The 23,079-nt window shown below is 31.8% G+C and overlaps 1 protein-coding gene across 1 annotated transcript in view; it reads right to left on the bottom strand.

Annotated features, from left to right (window-relative positions):
* The window catches only part of swm (Zinc finger protein swm), a 65,486-nt gene that overhangs the window by 10,684 nt on the left and 31,723 nt on the right, over window positions 1-23,079 (bottom strand). Inside the window, exon 9 of the mRNA XM_074178502.1 lies at window positions 12,209-12,366. Within this exon, the coding sequence (XP_074034603.1) occupies window positions 12,209-12,366 (158 nt within the window). The remainder of the gene's footprint in view (window positions 1-12,208; window positions 12,367-23,079) is intronic.

Here is a 23,079-nt window from a genome sequence, read left to right as displayed (position 1 = left end):
CGGCGCCGACCTACAAACATACCAAATCAACGATATTTCTAACAAATCATTGAGACTTCCCTCTCGCAAAAACTATTGCATTGTTGTCAGTTATATGGACGCCTCATAATCGCTCACATGTATGAAAAATATACGGCACAAGTATACGCGTACCTCCCGAGCGCCACCAAAATAAAAAAGACTCAACTAGAATATACGCCAATACATATAATTTTGACAATGAAATTGATAAATAGGCGCCCATCTGAAATTTTGTCAGATGGAAGATAGGGAACCTCTGAACTGCCTGGCATGGTGAAACAATTCGGCGTCCATATATGGACGCCTCATTGAAACCGGACGCCCGATTGATAGAAAATTGTAAATGTACGGAAGCTCTATTGATAGTTGGATATATATATATATATATATATATATATATATATATATATATATATATATATATATATATATATATATACATATATATACATATATATACATACATATATATATATACATACATATATATATACATACATATATATATATATACATACATATATATATATACATACATATATATATATACATACATATATATATACATACATATATATATATACATATATATATATATATACATATAAATATATACATATATATATATATATATATATATATATATATATATATATATATATATATATATATATATCCAACTATCAATAGAGCTTCCGTACATTTACAATTTTCTATCAATCGGGCGTCCGGTTTCAATGAGGCGTCCATATATGGACGCCGAATTGTTTCACCATGCCAGGCAGTTCAGAGGTTCCCTATCTTCCATCTGACAAAATTTCAGATGGGCGCCTATTCATCAATTTCATTGTCAAAATTATATGTATTGGCGTATATTCTAGTTGAGTCTTTTTTATTTTGGTGGCGCTCGGGAGGTACGCGTATACTTGTGCCGTATATTTTTCATACATGTGAGCGATTATGAGGCGTCCATATAACTGACAACAATGCAATAGTTTTTGCGAGAGGGAAGTCTCAATGATTTGTTAGAAATATCGTTGATTTGGTATGTTTGTAGGTCAGCGCCGGTTTCATACACAGGGTGACAATTTGAAAACTTACAAGGTCTATCTCTGAGCAACCAAATAAAATATAAGAAATCGCTGAAAACAACTTTCATAATACAAAGGGAGAAACAAATGATGTGATGACTAACTTGTTTTTTCTCTCACACCCTTGCCCCCAGCCACCACAACTTCATATTTTTGAAAGGCAACCACCTACTTGTGATACATTATCTGAAAGCTCTTAAGATATGCTCTTCAATGGTACTCTTCAAAGCTACATTCGATGCAGTAAGTTTTGGTTCATCAAATAAAAGAATCCATTCAGAATAAATTTTATTTTCTATTATTAATTTAGTAAATTTTCAAAAACATGATTTTTACCATCGTAGCATTAATATTAAGACTTGAATATTTTACGCCTCTTCTATTTTTTTTTATTCGTCTCGATAATAGATAGGGATAGATAGGGAAGGAGAGTGGCACCTTGTTTTAGAGGTCTTTCGAATACCTTTACTACTCTGTCAACAGAAAATTTTTGTGACGATTAGTTTTCGAGATAATTTGAAGTTTTAAAGGTATTTGCATTGAGTTCAACTCTTTTTAAAATAAATCAAATTGTTTTTAAGGTGCAAGTTACGTTCAGAACTCTCATAAAAAAAATAAATTTTTGCTTTTTATGACAACCTGCTAATACGTGTCCATTTGATGTCGAATTATTTGTTTATTACGAGGAGATTTCTCCGGGGGATGGGGTTGGTTACCACCATTACATTTTAGGTAAATTGAGTGGCACCTACTTATGAAGGTTGAATTGCCTCTTCAAGAAGTTGTTAATAAGAATCACCGGTTGAATTTCCATCAATGAAAAATGAACCTATAATATGATTGCCTAATATTCCGGCCCAGATATTCAACTTTTGGGGATGTTGGGTATGTATTTCTGCGTATTGTCTTGGGTTTTCATCCGACCAATAACGGCAATTGTAACGGTTCACGCAACCATTTGAATAAAATGAGCTTTCGTCCGAATAACAGATGTTATAAAGCAGTTCGGGATTTTGCATTAATATTTCACTCATGCCCTCACAAAACTCCTGTCTTCGGTCAAAATCATCCTCATTGAGTTCACGAACAAGTTTAATTTTGTAAGGATGGTATTTGTGGTTTTTAAGGATTCTCCATGCGATCATATGGCTTATTCCTGCCATTGCGGATAAACCTCTGGTACTTAACCTGGGATTGGCGATGACTTGACCAAACACTACAATCGCATTATCGTCATTCACTACCCTTCTCTGAACATCACTTTTTTCATTTAAAACCGAACCTGTCTCCCTGAATTTTGTGACCAAATCCAGAACGTGATTTCTGCTTAGGTGTTTACCAGGTTTTTGCTCGTTAAATAAAATTGATGTTTTATTAGCATTTTGGTCGTTGCCAAAAAATGAAGCAATAACTGAAACCCTTTCGGCAGTAGTGAAAGAAATGTTTAAACAAATAACAATACACGACCCGTTTCAACAAAACAATCGAACGTTGTTATTTAACAAAAAATTGATAAGAAGAACTGCTTAAATTTTTTTTTTATTTAGGCATACAAGTTACCGAGTGGTCTGTCTAATGTATTATCAACATGGCAATTTTAACTTCAAATTATCTCGAAAACTAATCGTTACAAAAATTTTCTTTTAACAGAGTTGTGAAGGTATTCGAAAGACCTTTAAAACAAGGTGCCACTCGACCTACTTTCCCCATCTAAATAAAGGTCGTCGGACGCACCTCTCTGAGGGGGTGCGTACTACAAAAAATCTGATTAGTCTGAAAGGTGTCCCCCTTCAATTAGAAATCGACGTGTCCGAGCTTTTTTGAAAATCTTACTTTTTATATTCAAAAACGGCTCTGTTAGGTTTTCGTTGTTACACACTGTATATAGAAGAAAATGTAAATGGCGAAATGTATGATCACATGCTAGAAAGATCTATCGAACCTCGGATAGTTCATGAATTAGAGAATCACAGAGACATACACGGCAATTTATCTTTGAAAGAAAATGTATTACATTTTCAACAGAATGGGGAAACTTATTATTTTGTAGTTCCAGTTATTCAATGGTTAGATAATAATTATGCTGATCAATGTATTGGAAGAAGAGATTCTACTGAATGGCCTCTCACATCCCTGGACCTATCTCCTCTAGATTTTTTCCTCTGGGCCACTTACTTAAAATAGGTTGTTTTAAAGACGACGCAATCTGATTCAATAAAGCCACTGAAGGAAAGAATAATCCAAGAATGCTGAGCTATTTTCAGAGAAACATTTGCCAATGTTTCGGAATGACTTTCGGAAATGAAAATTGCGAAAGTTATAAACAATTTAGTGAAAAATAAAAAATGGGTCCAGTTTTTTGGAAATATCTCAAAAACTAATTGGAATTTTCAAAATCGAAAAAAAAAAATTCGAAAAGAGGAAGAAATTTCCTATCGAAAAGTCCTGACTACCGGAACTGTAGGACCAATATTTATAATTTTCCCGGAGCTCTGAAATAGAGCTCTAAATCGGGTGTTTAGCCGCGTGTAGGCCGTGCGTGTTTAGGTTAATTTTACAAAAAAAAATTTATAGCATATAAAATATATAAATTGAGGAATGAAAAAATTCAGTCATATACTCAAAAGATAAATTAACAGTAATCTGTCGGTAAAAAATTTTTAATGCAATTATTAGATTTATTATGCTATTGTTAATTAACAATTTTTTATCACTCGATTATCATTATTGCAAGTGTGATATTTTTCAAACTAAAAGTGTGGAATTTTTTTCCTTCCATAGAGTTATGATTATAACGGTTAGGAATTGATTTACTTCCAAAATATTGAAAAATTATTATTTTTCAGTTATTTATTAACCATTTACTGCATTTTTGAATTAAAAAGTTTATTAAATAATCGAAGAACAATTTTTTTTTGATTATTATTATTAGTATATTTTTTTTCAAATCAGAAGCTACATAAAAATATTTTTTTCATCACCTATTGTTTAAAAATTTGTTATAAACAAATGCGTTTATAACATATTTGAATTTATTTTGGATCCTAATCTTTAATAAAAATTATGATTAAAAAAAAATAGCGTTTCTTGAAAAATTGTGTGCAATGCAAAAAACCGCATTTGTTAATTTACAATTTTTTTACCACTAATTGTCAATATTTCAAAAAAAAAAATTTGTAAAAAATTAGAATAATTCGAATGAATAATTTTATAAAAAAAATCAAACTTCAGCTGAATATATTCTTTTATTAATGGAGAAAAAATGAGTCTAGCGATTTTTCATTGTATCTCCATTAGTTTAATGAATATAATAATTTAAATGATGAAAAAATAGATTGATTATAGAGCGCCAAAATTTATAAAATTCGATAAAAAATTAAAAAAATTTAAAAAAAATACAGGGTTGTTTTTCATTCATTAATTGCAACAAGAACAAAAATGAAATGAAAAAATTCATTTGTTTATTACAAATTGTTTATTTATAAAACAATGAAAAATTTTAAAAATTTTAATTTTTTTTTGTTCCAAATAATTGAAAACATTTAAAAACATTTAAAAAAAAATTGTCAACTAGTGGTGAAAATAAAAATATTAACAATAGCGTAATAAATCGAATAATTGCAATAAACATTTTCACCGACAGATTATTGTTAATTTAGCATTTGAGTATCTGCCTGAATTCTTTCATTCCTTGATTTATAAATTTTATATGCCAAATTTTTTTTTTGTAAAAACGGCCCAAACAGGCACGGTTCACGGCGGCCAAACATCCGATTACGATCTCATTTTCAGGGCTTCGGGAAAATTATAAATATTGGTCATACAGTTCCGGGAGTTAAGACTTTATTATAGAAAATTTCTTCCTATTTTCGAATTTGAAAATCTCAATTAGTTTTGAAATAACTAAACCCGTTTTTTATTTTTCACTAAATTGTTTATAACTTTTGCTATTTTCATTTCCGAAAGTTGTCCGTTCCCAAAAACTTTCTAGACGCTATTCCGAATCGAATGACACCTCAACCATAATTTTCGGAGACTGCTGAAGAAGAAAAAAGCACTTCTTGATCAGACTAGTCAAGTTCGAACATAGCTGAACAATCTTACAACAGCTACAGATTGGGGATGAGAAAAAATTGAGACTCTCTTTTTGTCCATGAAAACACCAGAATCATTGGCAGGTTTAGAATTACTGAAACTAGTTCATTGTAGTTGCATAGTAGGTATCTAACTGCAGTAAAACTTAAAGCAGTAGAAAAACAGTGATGAGTGCATCCGATGTTGTTGGGATGATGACAATTTCAACTTCGAGTACGGCATGATTGTTGATCAACAAAATACTAACCATCCAGTATATCGAAAACTGATTCAGGCATTCTACGTATCAAACTCAGATACTAACTCTGACGGTTAAGAATGCGTTAATAATAAATTGTTTTGGTAATAAATGATAAAATTAATTATGAAAAATGTTTCTGTCAATTTGTAGAGAAATGTCAATTATGATTTTCAAAATAGAAAACATTCTCCGAATAATCATTTGAACATTCGAGATATATAAAAAAACGTTCATAAACAATTAAAAATCGTATTTTTTTCTGAATATCATATTATGAAGATAAAAATTTTTTGAATTCCCATACGGTCATACACAATTTATAAACAAATTGCGCTAAAACAGTTTGTTCAACTTACCGAATGTCTTTATTTGATACAGAAACAGGATATAATGATAAATATATAGAAAAATTAAAACAATATGTTATGTTACTAAAAAAAATCATAATGAACAAAATATAATGTTTTTGAACTTTTATAATGTGATCTTGTGGAGCACATTGATAAAAAGAGATTCACGTTCATTACAAGACCAAACACGACTATGATACGATATTTCATCATGGAATCCTAGTGCCTATCTTCCGGCTCCATCATCAGATCAGCTCCAGAGTACCTACCATATTGTCATCAAAATCACATAAAACTGCCAATTTTCATAACGCTACGATCTTTAAAAGATGGTTAAATTAGTTTTCTTAGATTTGACTACATAGTTACATACATACATACAGGTCGACCTAATAAAAGCGTATTAAAAACGAAAAACTCTAGAAAAAATTAAAAAATATTTAGGTCAGTCCTTAAAGAAATATTGAAAAATGCATGACTCGAAAAATCGTATACCATACACGGAAATGAATCTTGACAGGTCTTGATGCCTTCTAGATGGCTATCCTGTGTAGTGTGTATCAGCCAAATGGAATAAATATGACACTGAGTAAATATGACTGTGCTCAACAAAACACTCAGGCACGTCCAATTTTCAACAACCAAATTTTTCAATGCTCAATAACTCAGTTAACGGGAACAACAACTCGACCACGAACTCGGGCTTTGCAACCGTTACCACATCGCCTCTGATAATGTATACCGCAGTAGTAGACGAAACGTCAGGCATAAAAACCTGCAAACCACGCAAACGCTGAAAACAGATTTTACACTGTCATCTACGGCCGTGAATATTTACATTCTTTGGTAATTCATATTATTTATCCTATCGTCTGTCATTTTGGCGTCTTCAACTAGTTTGAATACTTTGAATTCTTGCTGTTTTCTAATGGAAATATACAATGAACTTTTTGTAATTAAAGTTGAACTTTCAATAATCACACCATGCATGTGTCGGTTTCACTTCTCCTATCATTATATTCGGCTCGCTTAAATATCATACAGTGTTAAAATGGAAATATGCCAACCAAGACAAAAATTATCGAATGATATTGAAAATTTCATGATCAGTCAATATCACTTGGTACCTATGTAAAAATGAAATACATACCGGCTACCTGAAATCCATACGCAATTTGTCGTTGGCACAACGCTTGTTGAAAAACAGATGTGAAGAAATTAAAACCCACTTGCTGCCTACATTTAATGCGGTAAATATTGGCAACGTTGTAAGGATTCCCAATAATCTATTTCATGTATGAAAATATACTTATTGGACTCCCTATTATCAATCAGATGTCTGATGATGGTGTATACTGAGGAGTTCTTATGAATGTTTGACGGACGGACGCTCTACTATCGAATCAATAGTGAACTCAATTTTTTTATGGTGGTAAAAATGTCATGCCAGCCTACAGAAATCAGTTTTCTAGTACTTACCATGAAATATATTCGGTAAATTCTTCAAATTATGATGGACGCCCTATCAGCGCATTCAATGTATGGATGCCATATTGATATCGGGATGTATATATATATATATATATATATATATATATATATATATATATATATATATATATATATATATATACATATAAATATATACATATACAGGGTGTCCCTGGACTTCCTCTTTTCCTCTCGGGAATGTATAGATGGGGTCAAAATATCACCAGTACTTCATATAACTTTTTTTCCTAAAAGTCTTCGTAACCAAGTTACGGGCTCTCGAAGTTACAAAATGAAAAATGTTTTTCTTTGATAACTTTTCAAGTGAATATTCAAAATCATCCAAATTTTGGTAATTGACTAAACAAATGAATTCCGTCGATGAGCTCTCATGCAGGAGTCAGTTGTTTTGCTACAAAGTCAGGAACGGACTACCCCCGATGGTCCACACCCCAAAACTTTGAAATGACAGATATTTTTCAGTATTTTTCAACAAAATAAGGTTACTTGGACAATTTTATGAATAAAAATACTCGTGTGGAAAGTCGATCGGAGCAAAGAGTCTTGATAAAAATGTAGTTCTATTCGACATCAAACCCGCTCATCCACCATTATTTGAAATGAATAATTATCAAAGCTGAAATAATAATGATAACGTTAATTCAACAACATTTATAACAGGAATAATACAAAGTATGCTAAAATGAAGTCGTAAACAAAAAGTACAGTACCTATATGGAAGCTTAAGTCACAATTGTGATAACAGATATTTTTTCAAAAGAAATATCAAGTTCTGTAGATTCGTGGTGTTTTTAAACTAACAAGCTACTCTACTATGAAATATCGAATTCATTCCATATTTTGTATGTACATAATACGTGTGGAATAATCACGTTTCGTGTTGATCAGTTATCTGAATCTCATGAAACTCAACATTCGAATGTTTCGAATTCTTCTTCACAGCTAAACTATTGAGGAGTTTCACTGATAATTATAATTTTATGGGAGAAATTCTTTAACACGAATCTAAATTTAGCTGAAAAAACGCACATCGGAAAAAATATTTACTATACTAATAAAAAGCAAACGAATGAACTACAAAAACGGCTGCACATGATCAGGTGAAAAATATCCAGGGAATAATTATGTTCCATTTCTTTCACAGATGTTGACAAAAAAACCTTTTAGAAAAAATTTTGATAAAAAATGAGAAACTGGAATGCGATTTTGTTTTGTTGAGTGGTGCGTTGTCGTATGACTATCATTGTATTGTCAATATTCTATAGGATATTTTGAATTTTTTTGATATGGCCGAACAGTTTACATTCAATGAATATGCAGATATGCATGTATTTTATGGACGAGCATTTTGTAATGCTGCAGAAGCTCGTCGTCTGTATTCCGAGCATTTTCCCAATCGAACGGTACCGTCAAGAGAAACATTCGAGCGTGTCGATCGCAGCTTGAGGGAGACAGGTATGTAATAATTGATAATTAATTTGAGCACGTTGTTTTATTTCGATATTATTGTAGGTACAGTTTTGCCAAAACGAGGTGGTGAGGGCGCTCCTAGGACTGTACGTACCGTTGTATTGGAGGAAAATATTTTGGAAGCCGTCGCTGATGATCCTTCAATGAGCATCAGAAATCTATCAGAACAGTTCCATACATCCAAGTCCACTATTCATAGAATAATTAGGGAACAACTGCTCCACCCATTTCACATCCAGAAGGTACATGCCATGACACCTCAAGATTTTCCAGCACGACTGGAATATGCCAATTGGTTCATGGATAGGCAAAGAGAGGATATGACTTTTATTAATCGAGTTTTATTCACTGATGAAGCAGGTTTCAGTAGAGATGGAGTTATCAACTGTCATAATCTCCATATATGGGCCGAAGAAAATCCCCATGGGATATTGCAAACCAAACACCAACGGAAATTCTACGTGAATGTTTGGGCTGGTATCATAGGAAACCATTTTATAGGACCAGTCGTTCTACAGGACCGATTGAATGGAGAACGTTATTTGGAGTTCATTCAGAGCGATTTAAATGGACTTTTGGAACATGTTCCATTGCAAACCCGAAGAGATATGTGGTTTATGCATGATGGCGCTCCTTCTCATTTTAGTTTGATTGTGCGTGACCATCTGAACCATATTTTCCACAATAAATGGATTGGTAGAGGTGGGCCATATTCATGGCCATCGCGGTCTCCGGATTTAAATCCATTGGATTTCTTTCTGTGGGGGCATCTAAAAACCCTTTTTTACGCTACACCTATTCACACAAGAGATGCATTGTTGAATAGAATAACATTACATTGTGAAGCCATACGAAACGACCCTGGAATGCTATTTCAAGTACAGAGAGGGTGTCTTCGCAGACTAAGAAAATGTATAGAGAGAGAAGGTGGTCATATCGAGCAGTTTCTGTAGCGGATTTTTCATTTCTGTTAGCTCTTGAGGCTCTTGAGTTTCGTTAGTTAAACGTGTTTGCATTATAAAAATTCGTTATGAACATTTTACCTATCATTTCCATTTTCCTTAAAAACTAATATTTTCGAATAATGGTAGACATCTCAGGATAAATGTTGTTGAATTAACGTTATCATTATTATTTCTGCTTTGATAATTATTCATTTCAAATAATGGTGGACGAGCGGGTTTGATGTCGTCGAGTGAAACTACATTTTTATCAAGACTCGTTGCTCCGATAGACTTTCCACACGAGTACTTTTATTCATAAAATTGTCCAAGTAACCTTAATTTGTTGAAAAATATTGAAAAATATCTGTCATTTCAAAGTTTTGGGGTGTGGACCATCGGGGGTAGTCCGTTCCTGACTTTGTAGCAAAACAACTGACTCCTGCATGAAAGCTCATCGAAGGAATTCATTTGTTCAGTCAATTACCAAAATTTGGATGATTTTGAATATTCACTTGAAAAGTTATCAAAGAAAAACATTTTTCATTTTGTAACTTCGAGGGCCCGTTACTTGGTAACGAAGGATTTTAGGAAAAAAAGTTAAATGAAGTACTGGTGATATTTTGACCCCATCTATACATTCCCGAGAGGAAAAGAGGAAGTCCAGGGACACCCTGTATATATACATACATACATACATACATATATATATATATATATATATATACATACATACATATAAATATATACATATATGTATATATATATATATATATACATATATATATATACATATACATATATATATACATACATATATATATACACACATACATATACACACACATACATATACACACACATACACACATATGTATAAATAAAATGTCCATATAAATAAACACAACCATGACAAATAGAATGATGACTTTCACTCACATATATTCGAAACTAATTACAAAACAATATCTAGACATGAAGTTGATACCTATATCTTTATGCAAATATAAATGATTAAAAATGGTCATTGTAATATTCCTGCAGGTCATAATACACTTTTGAAATGAGAAATACTTTTATCTCCTTCCTGTATTTTGTTTTATTTCCGATTGCTTTAAAATGTTCAGGCAAATGATTGTACATTTTTTTGCTTTCGTATATTATTGAATTTTTAATTTGAGTTGACCTAGGTATTGGCTGGGAGATATGGCAGTTATTTCTGGTGTGCCTGGGATTTAATGGGTTATCATTCGATAAATGTCGGTTGTGAATCAAGCATACAGTCTCCATAATGAAAAGGCATGTAAGCGTAAGAATTTGATGCTTGATGAATAGTGGTCTACAGTGATCCCTTGCTTTGGCCTTGTACAAATAACGGATTGCTCTCTTTTGTAGAATGAACACAGAATTCCATAAGGTTTTCCTACAAAAACCCCAAAAGGGTAGTCCGTATCTAATATGGGATTCTATGAGTGAAAAATATGTGTTTCTGCCAATAGCTGTACCAAGCTCGTTTGTCACTACTCTAATAGCATAACAGCCCGATGCTAATCTTTTTTTCAAGGACGTTATATGTTCCTCAAACCCTAACTTTCTGTCAATGTGTATAACCAGGAATTTAGTGCTCGTTTTGTTTTCTACTTGATGTGTTCCTAAGACCAAGTTTTCGAATTCGAATTTGAAGGTAATTATATTAGTTTTTTCCACATTGAAAAAAAGATTATTTGAGTTACACCAAGATTCGATTTCGCTGAGTTCATTGGAAATAACTGTTTTTAGAACATCCACATTTTTTCAATGCCATAAAATAGTGATATCATCCCCAAATAATGTGAATCTTCCTGTGATTGGTAAATATGTTAGATCATTAAGGTATAATAGAAACAATATTGGTCCGAGTACCGATCCCTGAGGAACTCCTGATTTGACAGGAGAATAATCCGAACACTTTCCGGAAATTTTCACAATTTGTTTCCTGTCACTAAGATATGATTCAAACCATTTGTAGACAATTCCCCTGAATCCATAATGATGCAGTTTACTCAGCAGTACTCTGTGATTCACGCAATCAAATGCTTTTGAAAAATCACAGAATACCGCTGCAACCACCTCGCCGTGATTCAGGCTGAGATAGATATTTTCAAGAAAAAAAAATATAGCGTCAGTAGTGCTTTTCGAATTTTGAAAACCGAATTGACATTGCGACAATATGTTATATTTCTGTAAGAACTTCATCATTCTCTGTTTAACGAGTTTTTCTATGATCTTCGATAGTGTAGATAAAAGGGAAATTGGACGGTAATTTGATGGATCGTCATTTGCACCACCTTTGTGAAGTGGGATTACTAATGCTTCTTTCAAAAAGGATAATTATAGCTATAATTTTTTTTGAGAAAAACTGTTGAGAGAACTGATAACTACTACAAATATATAATTAATCAATTTAGATTTCAACATTTCCTGAATAAAAAATTTTCAACAACTTACCAGAAAATGACTCAACACACTTTCCTGTTCCTCAGCCTCATAACCAGAAACCAGAAGTCTAGTAGGTCGATGATCTACGGTGTGTTTTGGAAAAGCATTAAGAGCTCCTGATGAAGGTATTCTATTCAACTGGTGGGTCTTAACAATTCCTTTTGGCTCTGAAAGTAAAATAATGTTGCAGTAATGTCTTCTTTCATCAATAAGAAATCATGAACTTAACGATGATTCAAATCATAAAATTTGCTTTTACACCTTCTACCACTACAGCATAGGACCAGATAAATCGAACATAGAAATAATATAGAGTTAAATTTATGGATGTAGCCGTTACTACGTGGTAGGAGATGATCATGAAAAATGATAAATAAAACTTCCTGTTTTCAAACCACCTGTATTTGTAACTAAAGTTACTGCAGTAATGGCAGCAATTTTTTTTCTTCATAAATTGACGGATGTAGCCGTTACTACTTGGTAGATTACCATGAAAAATGATAAATAAAATGTTTTATGTTTTCATACCACTTGTATTTGTAACTGAAGATACTGCAGTAATGGCAGCAACATTTGTTTTTCATGAATTGATGGATGTACTACGTGGTAGGAGATCACAATAAAAAATAAAACTTCCTATGTTTTGATACCACTAAAGTTATAGCCGAAGTAAACAATATTGTGCACATTTAGAGGTGGCGGCACTTTCAAAGGTCAAAAAAACAAAAAAATACAAATGAACCAGCAGCGAACTAGTCCACATGGATTGTAGACTTGGCGGTTCGTATTGTACAATTTTTACTGAGTTTTATGGTTGGCTGAAGAATCATAAAATTAAATTTGAAGTCATGTTCCGGTGACGAATTGAAATCGAGGACGGTTATCGCCGTCGTGTTCAGTTCAGGAACTGATCGCGCTTTGAGTATTGAAATTCAATATTGGTGCAGTTATAATTTCTTAAAATTTTTCTTATCTGTTTAAAATGAGGCCTCATTGGATAAGCACTAATAGTAATAACGAGTGTGATAACAACGCAGACTTTTTCCAGTGTAGTAATTCCAATAGCGATGGTGAACAATGTATATAAGAATCTACATCTCAAGTTTGAATTCAAGGGAAACAAACTATTACAAGCAACATCAGATTTGACCGACCAACAACAGAAGCCAACCGCACATTTGTGGTTCCAGTTAGAAGACCTAGAATTTCCAGGCTACATCTAACATGACCACGTAGGCAGCTATAGCTACCTGCGTGACATCCCTTTTTGGAGTGTTGTGTCCACGAATTATTTCATTTGTAATTTGTATATACAGTGTGACCCATTTTTAATGGAAACACCCCCCTAAAATTTGAAGTTTTAAGCCGATTTTAGTACATTTTTTTTGAAATGTCAAGTACTAAAAGGTCTACCTTGGGACAAAATTTGAAATGTTTATTAAAGTTTCAGGGCTTACTACGATATTTTTTCTTAGTCGAAAATTGGGATTTTTCATTAGCGATTTTTTTATTGAAAAAAATCATTACGCCCCTGGATTCAGAGTGCTTCTAAACAGGTGTGACCAACATTTCATGAAAAAATATTCATTATTAACAAAGTTATGACAACTCAAAAATTCGAAAACTCACACAGCTAACAGTTACAAAAAAACACCCTATATCAACAGATATAGCCATGAGAATATTTTTTTCATGATTTCAACAATGAAGTGCCGCCAGATGAAAAAAAAACAAATAGCGTAAATATTTTTAATGAAAATAACGGAATAACATTTAAGTTTTCACGCAAATTAACTAAAACTAAGACCTAATATTTCAATTTAAATTTTAGTTGCCGTGGAAATGATATTACAGTCTGACACTTGTGAAAGATTTAAGTGTACTATTGTCAACAATATTCACCTTACAGTTCTTCGAATTATTTTGTGTCATGGCTGCAAGATTGAGCGTAAGAGAGAAAATTGAAATTGTACGCCTTTCGGGAAATGACGTTAGAAGTGCTAGAGAGGTTTGTAGAATATTTAATGAGAGACATCCATCGGAAATAATCCTAATGCCAGTATAAGGAATGCCACTTTAAATTTGAATATTCCACGAGAGATGTCTCAAGGCGAAGAATATTAAACATTTCAAGCCAAAATTTTTACACACACTTCAAGAAGGCGACGACGCAAGACGCCTGGAATATTGTTTATGGGCCCAAGGGGAATATTTAAACAATAGAAATTTCCTAAAAAATATTTTATATACCGACGAAGCCACTTTCACTACAAATGGAGTAGTGTCACCACAGAATTGTCGCTGTTGGGCAGCGGATAATCCTAACTGGGTAATAAACTGTAAAAGCCAGTATTCCCAAAAAATCAACGTCTGGTGTGGGATATTGAACGAACGAATTATTGGTCTTTTCTTTTTTGATGAAAACATTAATGCGCAGAGGTTTCTAGAATTTTTAAACAGAGTTTTGGGATGCTATTCACGAGCTGCCAATCAATGAACGAACAAATTTAATTGTCCATTTAGATGGGTGTTCAGTTCATTATGCCAGAGCTGTGAGGCAATGGCTTAACGAACATTTTCCAAACCGATGGATAGGCCGTGGTTGTCCGTTTATAGAGTGGCCACCCAGATCTCCAGACCTCACAATTTTGGACTTTTTTCTCTGGGGACTTCTCACACAAAAGGTTTCCAAAAACCGCTAAAGAGATAGAAATGAACTTTGTGCAAGAATTCAACAGGTATGTGCAGATATTAGCCCTCAAGAACTAAGGAACGTAATCAGAAACATTCGTAAGCGCTACGACACATGTATCGAAATACGTGGTGGATTAATAGAGGCTACTAGAATATGAGTTAGAATTAATTGTTACACTGAATCGAAACATTTCAATAATTAGTTATTAGTTACGTTTATTAAATTTTTTTGCGTTAATTGAATTGCGTGAATGTAATTCCGTTATGATATATTGTGACTGTTAGCTGTGTGAATGTTCGAATTTTTGAGTTGTCATAACTTTGTTAATAATGAATATTTTTTCATGAAATTTTGGTCACACCTATTTAGAGACACTCTGAATCCAGTGGCGTAGTGATTTTTTCATTAAAAAAAACGCTAATAAAAAATCCCGATTTTCGACTAAGAAAAAATATCGTAGTATGCCCTGAAACTTAAATAAACATTTCAAATTTTGTCCCAAGGTAGACCTTTTAGTACTTGACATAAAAAAAAATTATTAAAATCGATTTACAACTTCAAATTTTAGGGGGGTGTTTCCATTAAAAATAGGTCACACTGTATATATATATATATATATATATATATATATATATATATATATATATATCTATATAAATATATATATATTTATATATAAATATATTTATATATATATATATATATATATATATATATATATATATATATATATATATATATATATATATATATATGATGAGCTGTTTTCTCGGGTTTCGCTCCGTGTTCTGTGTATTTTCTCCCCATAAGGATTATTTTCACATGTCTAGTTGAAAAAACCAGACATCACCAGAAGATGGCAAATGAGACTTTGCCGAAACATTACGGCAATTCAAAGTTCAGAAAAGGGCAACTTTTCAGCCTTCTTTTTCACAAGATAAACTATTTAAAAACGCAAGCATTTATTCACTAGGTCACCTTCACACCTTATTCCTCCTTCCTTGACACTTTTCACTTCAACAATCAACATTTCTCCAATAAAAATGTTGAAAAATGTACGGAGCTGCTTTTTGGTTATATACAGGGTGTAACTCAATAAGTGTAAAACATTTATGGAGGTGATTCCTCATCGAGGAAAAAAGATAGGATCTTTCATATAAAGAAATTTCATTGGAGCATCCCTTGTTAAGATACAGCCCCTTAATTGGTATGACGCTGTCAGTTTGTGAATTTTCGAAATTGAATTAATACTAATCGTGTGTTGTTCCTCTGTTCTTAATTTGTTACTTTAATAATTCACTTGTTATTAAAATGGCATACACAAATGAGGAGGAAATGGCTGATATGCATTACGTTTACGGTCTGTCGCAGGGGAATGGGTTAGAAGCTTCTAGAAGATAAGCTGAAATGTATCCTCAACGGCAGCATCCTTCACATAGAATATTTGCTCGACTTCATCAACGATTACGAGAATATGGTTCATTCGACAAAAGAACGCAGAAAAATGGTCGCCATCGAGAAGTACGAACACCACAGCTTGAGGAAGCAGTACTTAATTTGATTGAAGAACAACCTACTACCAGTACTAGAAAGATTGCTTTCCAGCTAAATCATCATATGAGGGTATTTCGAATTTTAAAGGAACAACTCTTATACCCTTACCATCTGCAACGAGTACAGGCACTGTTACCGCGAGACTTTCCGAACCGTCTTGAATTTTGCAATTTAAAATCTGTTTAAAATCTGTTTAAAATCTGTTTTTCCGTTAACCAGCTGTCGAACCCCTACGAACGACAACCCTCAGAAGTCGAAACTTGTGCGAGCTAAGGATTAACGAGGTCTTACCTTTTAACGTGTGATTCCTAACACGGGATGCTGGAAATGATTAGAAGAAATTGTGAATTTCTGAAGACGATAGAATTCACAGACGAATGTAGTTTTTCTCGGGACAAGATTATTGATTTTCATAATTACCACATATGGGCTGATGAAAACCCTCACGCTATTGTCGAAACTAACCATCAAGAACAGTTTTCTCTCGGAGTTATTGGGGATGATTCAATTGGGCCTCATTTTCTACCTCCTCGATTAAATGGTGAGGCATACGTTCAATTTTTAAGAGAAATGCATCCAGTACTGCTGGAGGAAGTTCCTTTTGGCGTCAGAAGGGATATGTTTTTTATGCATGATGGGGCTCCCGCCCATTTTAGTCAAGTAGCACGTCAGCATTTTAATGAAACATGCAAATCAGTGGATAGGTCGAGGAGGACCACAGAACTGGCCCGCTCGATCCCCGGATCTCAATCCTCTCGATTTCTCTATTTGGGTCCATTTGCAGCATTTGGTTTATGGTACTCCTGTTCGCGATGTAGAGGACTTAAGAAACCGCATCATCTAGTCTGGTTCACATGTACTCGATTTAGCTCTTTTTGGTGACATTTTTCAGCCCTGTCCTAAAATTACGACCAAGGTGTCATTCGATTCGTATTTTTGCCTAGAAAGTTTAAGGGAAGGTCCGAAAACGCGCCGATAAAAATTGCAAAAGTTATAAACAATCAAGTGAAAAAAAATGGGGCTTTAGTTTTTTCTTAATATCTCGGAAAATTTTCAAAATTTTGGAAATTTGAAAAGATCAATGAATTTCCGTAAAAAAAGTCCCGACTCCCGAAACTGTATCTCGATTATTTATAATTTTTACAGAGCCCTGAAAGTAGAGCCAAAAGCAGGTAGTCTGGCTTCCGCGCGCCTTTCGTCACAATTTTTATCCCAATTTTAACGTTGTTAATATAAAAATCCCTATAATTATTGAACTAAAACCCTGGCATTTTTTTCCTTTGGTGAAGTTATCCTTAATAGGCAAAAAAATAGATTACCATTGCCAAAATAAAAAAATTGTTATTTTCTATTTTTTTATTAACAATTGAAAATTATAATTTTATAAAAAATACATTACACATTTTTTTTATTGTTTCAGTTTCTCATGGCTGAAAACTAATTGATAATATTTTTTTTTTTAATTTTTTACAGCTATTAATAAATGTATTATTAACAAATACATTGCTTATAAGCAATTCGAATTTTTTTTTGCATTAAGTTAATTGAAAAAAATCAAGATGTTTAGAAAAAACTGGTTTCTTAAAAAAAATTCTTTGTTGCTAAAAAATGCATTTGTTAATTAACAATCGTTTTTTGCAACTAAATATTAAAATTAAGGAACGGTTTTTTTTAAATCATAAATTCTATTGTTCTTCAAGGTTTTGAAAAAACTTTTTTAAATTCTTTTTTTAATTGTTTATTTAAAAAAAATTGTTATAAACAAATTATTTTTTTTATTTTTATTTTTTTTCAATACTTTGTTCTATAATAAAAGTAACTATGTGTTTTTTTTATTTTATTCTATTTTTTATAAAACTTTTAATATTTTGATATCTTGATACTTGTCTTTTTCATTCACTCCTTCGCTTTTATAATTATAATAACTTTTAAACTATTGCAGTTATGACAAATATGCTTCAAGTCTTTTTTGTTCATTATGAATTTATTAACAATTGCTGGATATTATTGATAAAAATCCTCAGCTGATGCTTCCTTGCTCATCTTTATGCAAAAATTGTAGAGGTGAAACATGTTCTAACAGTACAAGGCCATCACTTGATGATGACAATGATGATACTGATATCATGATCGGTCGATTGAATGCTATCGATAGTAATCCCGATGGAAATGAAGACGACCTTAATGATTATCAAGATTTTCCAGTAGGAGTTCAAAAATACTGTGAACCGATACTTGAAGAAGTCGAAGAGGAGGAGGTTCAAGGAATATCACGACAAGAAAATACAGAAGAACCCACAGATGATTAGCCACAGCCACTAAAACGATCTAAAAGATAAAAAAACGGTTCCTTAATTTTAATATTTAGTTGCAAAAAACGATTGTTAATTAACAAACGCATTTTTTTTCTAAAAATCATGATTTTTTTCAATTAACATAATGCAAACAAATTTTTCGAATTGCTTATAAACAATGTATTTGTTTATAATAAATGTATTAACAATAGCTGTAAAAAATTTAAAAAATATATTATTAATTAGTTTTTAGCCATGAGATATTGAAACAATAAAAAATTTAAAAAAAAATTTGTAATGTATTTTTTATAAAATTATAATTTTCAATTGTCAATAAAAAAATAGAAAATAACAATTTTTTTATTTTGACAACGATAATATATTTTTTTGCCTATTAAGGATAACTTCACCAAAAGAAAAAAAAGCCAGGGTTTTAGTTTAATAATTATAGGGATTTTTATATTAACTTTCAATTCAGAAAAAGTTATTAATTAACAAATTTATAATTAACGTTAAAATTGGGATAAAAATTTTTTGACTGCAGATTATTGTTTATTGATGTATCCCAACATTACATGAATTTTTTCATTCCTTAATATTTACATTTAATATGTTTGAATATTTTTTTTATGTCAGAGGGACGAAGCCACTCTGCGCGGAAGCCAGACTAGCCGCTTTTGGCTCTATTTTCAGGGCTCTGGAAAAATTATAAATAATCGAGATACAGTTTCGGGAGTCGTACTTTTTTTATGCAAATTCTTCAATCTTTTCAAATCTTTTTTCAAATTTCCAAAATTTTGAAAAATTTCCGAGATATTAAGAAAAAACTAAAGCCCCATTTTTTTTCACTTAATTGTTTATAACTTTTGTAATTTTTATCGGCGCGTTTTCAGACCTTTCCTTAAACTTTCTAGGCAAAAATACGAATCGAATGACACCTTGGTCGTAATTTTTGGACAGGGCTGAAAAATGTTACAAAAAAAATACATGTGAACTAGACTACATCGATGCGTGCAGGGTAATCAGAGACTCCAGGAATATTTGAGCGAATACGTGGCTCAATGCGCCGACGTCTAGACGCATGCGTAATGTCTGAAGGTAGACCTATTGAACATTTACTATGATTTCTACATGTTGTGTGTTTTGTTACTAATAAATTAGTTTTGTTTATTACCCTTTAATCGTTTAATGCAGGTACTAACTACAGGTAATAACAATAAATCCAGTTCGCATTTATGATGATGTATCTCTGTAGTTGTTCGTAAAATAATGTTTTGCTGCAAACTGGATTATTTTGAAAAAAACCCAAGAGACATTTTTTGTTTGGAATGAAACAGGCTATCGGAAATAAATGTTTAAATGGTAAACAAATAATGAGACAAAAAGTTACATTGGTAATAAATTTTAGGGGTTGCCTTTTTCGCCCCTTAAACCATGGGGTAAACCAAATAAATTACTGGCTAAGTGTCTTTTTGGTAGTTCAAAACGTCAGGTTAATTTCAATATTGTAACTTTTTCAGTGCTTGTGAAAAAAATTGTTATACAAATTTTATGTACCCCCTTTAAGGGGCTGTATCTTAACAAGAGATGATCCAATGAAGTTTCTTTATATGAAAGATCCTATCTTTTTTTCGATGAGGAATCACCTCCTTAAATGTTTTACACTTATTCAGTTACACCCTGTATATATCTGTATTTTACGTTTTTAAGGTTAATGGCATAGTTGGTACGACTGATGCTGTTTTTCAATGTTTTTTGCCTTCATGCTTTGTGTTTTTCTTATCACTCACGTTAAACTAAAAATCCAAATCTACGAATTTGAAATAGTAGGTGGCGGCAAATACAAACCGCTTTTTTCTGAAATGTCACTAGTGAATAACATAGAAATAGAAGAATGTCACCAAAAAAACATTCGTTTATAAATTAAGTTTTTTATGAGAAAAATGTTGATTGTTGAATTGAAAAGTGTCAATTTTAAGGAGGAATAAGGTGTAAAGGTGACCTAGTGAATAAATGCTTGTGTTTTTAAATAGTTTATCTTGTGAAAAAGAAGGCTGAAAAGTTGCCCCTTGCTGAACTTTGAAGGGCCGTAACTTTGTAAATAAGGGAGAACGCAGCTTTTTTCTTTCAGATTCGTAATCTACGCATCAAAATACGTAAGTACACTCAAAATTTTTTTCAAAATCGCTCTCAAAACGAATATTTACCAAGGATTTGAAGCTTTATAACTCCTATTTATTGAATGCGAGCGCTTTCGACAGCTGGTCGTGCCTGCACAACATATATATATATATATATATATATATATATATATATGTTATCATCTCATTATATGTTATCATGTTATCTGTTCATCTCTTCAAGCAACTTTTGATATCCCCATTAGGTTGTGCTTTAAAAATGATGCCAAATGACATGCATATGACCGATCAAGTGATTTTTCTTCCCTGTCAAATATGACATTTTTTCCAAAAAATGTTCAGAAAAGCAGTTATTGCTCGAAATTTCGAAAATCGGTAAAGAGAAAAGATGATTGTTTTTTCATTTTGTACCCATATACCAATTTTTAGCTCTCTAGTACAAATTTAGTTTTTTTACAGTTTTTCGAAAATTTGACATTTGCCGATTTCTCAAACAACTTCAACAAAGATAGTGCTTTATGCCTAACTTATCTTTCCGATGCATTTTTATTACCAGTTGCAATTCTAAATACAACTTATTTCGCAAAAATTTAAAACACCAGAAAAAATTATGCCAAAAATGATGCAAAGTTGATACAGTTTTTAAAAACAGATAAATATTTCACTTTATTTCTACTTTTTGCGAAATAGCTTGATACATAAGCATAATTAAAAAACAATATCAATGAAAAGTCAATAATTTATTCTTTACTGCACTTTTCAAACAGTTAAACTTTGATTTACTAATTACGAAAAATTACAACGCAATTAAACTAAGGGAAGGAATTATACGAAAGTAATTTCACATTTACTAAATATCTTTTATGAGGTATGAATGAACAAAATTACTTCAGAAATCAATTTTGTTGCCTACAAAACTAAACCGTAAAAAATTCTAACATCTGTTAAAATAAAGTTATAATTTAAATTAAGAACACTAAATCAAATCGAAACATATGCCTAAACCATGTAAATAACAATAGAATTACAAAATAAAAAGTCACATTTCAGTGTGCCTTCCACCACGTTCAATGCAATCAATTTTCCTTTTTAAAGCATCTTTAACTGCATTCTTTATACTACAGGGTTTCGTGCTTACAACACATTCTCGAATAACTGCCTCTAAATGGTTTATATCTCGAAAATGTCTTTGCTTATACACCTTTTGTTTTAAGTAACCCCACAAGAAGAAATCTAGTGGGGGTTATAACAGGATATCTAGGCGGCCAAAAGTGTTCCATATTGTGACTGATTACTTTGCCCCTAAATATTTCCAAAAGACGCTCTTTAACCACCCTTGTAGTATGAATAGGTGCACCATCACACTGATACCACACTACATTTCTTACTTCAAGGGGCATATTATCCAAAACTGCAGATAGTTCGGTATTCACAAAGTGTAGGTAGTCCGCAGAATTTAAATTATGTCTAAAAAAGTATGGTCCTATAATTTGATCGTTGAAAATGCCACACCATACATTCGTCTTAAACGAATATTGATCTCGTCGCGTCGTACACTCTCTCGGTTAACATCTGTTCTATTTGCAATATCTTAAATACTTGGTTTTTTTATGTTCTATATATATATTATATATATATATAATATATATGTATAATATATATATATATATGTATGTATATATAATATAATATATATGTATATATATATATATATATATATATATATATATATATATATATATATATATATATAATATAATATAATATATATATGTATATATAATATATATATATATATATATAATATTATATATATATTATATAAATGTTAACTCGAAGATTCTCACGGATAAAGTATGATGAGCATATATATATATATATATATATATATATATATATATATATATATATATATATATATATATATATATATATACACAATCGATCGCTTCAATAACAATTCACAAACTTTCGTCGAAAGCTTCTGATAATAATTTCTCTTCCATATTCTCTGTTTCACTATCACTGTCGTCATTTAAATCAATAATGAATGCATTTCCACCATTAAAATGGTGTGCCTCTGCTAAACAGTGGGTTGACTCTAATGAACTGTATATGAATGAAACAAAAACAGAAATTTGTGTATTTTCAAACTACCGCACTGATGCCATTTCTTTATCAGAAAGTATAAAATTT

This window comes from Leptinotarsa decemlineata, unplaced genomic scaffold, assembly GCF_025532065.1.
Source record: "Leptinotarsa decemlineata unplaced genomic scaffold, Ldec_3_MD MMD2_tig00003902_RagTag_RagTag, whole genome shotgun sequence".
Taxonomy (NCBI): Eukaryota; Metazoa; Arthropoda; class Insecta; order Coleoptera; family Chrysomelidae; genus Leptinotarsa; species Leptinotarsa decemlineata.
The sequence above is the reverse complement of the archived record's forward strand: the minus strand, read 5'-3'. Positions and strand labels throughout refer to the sequence as shown.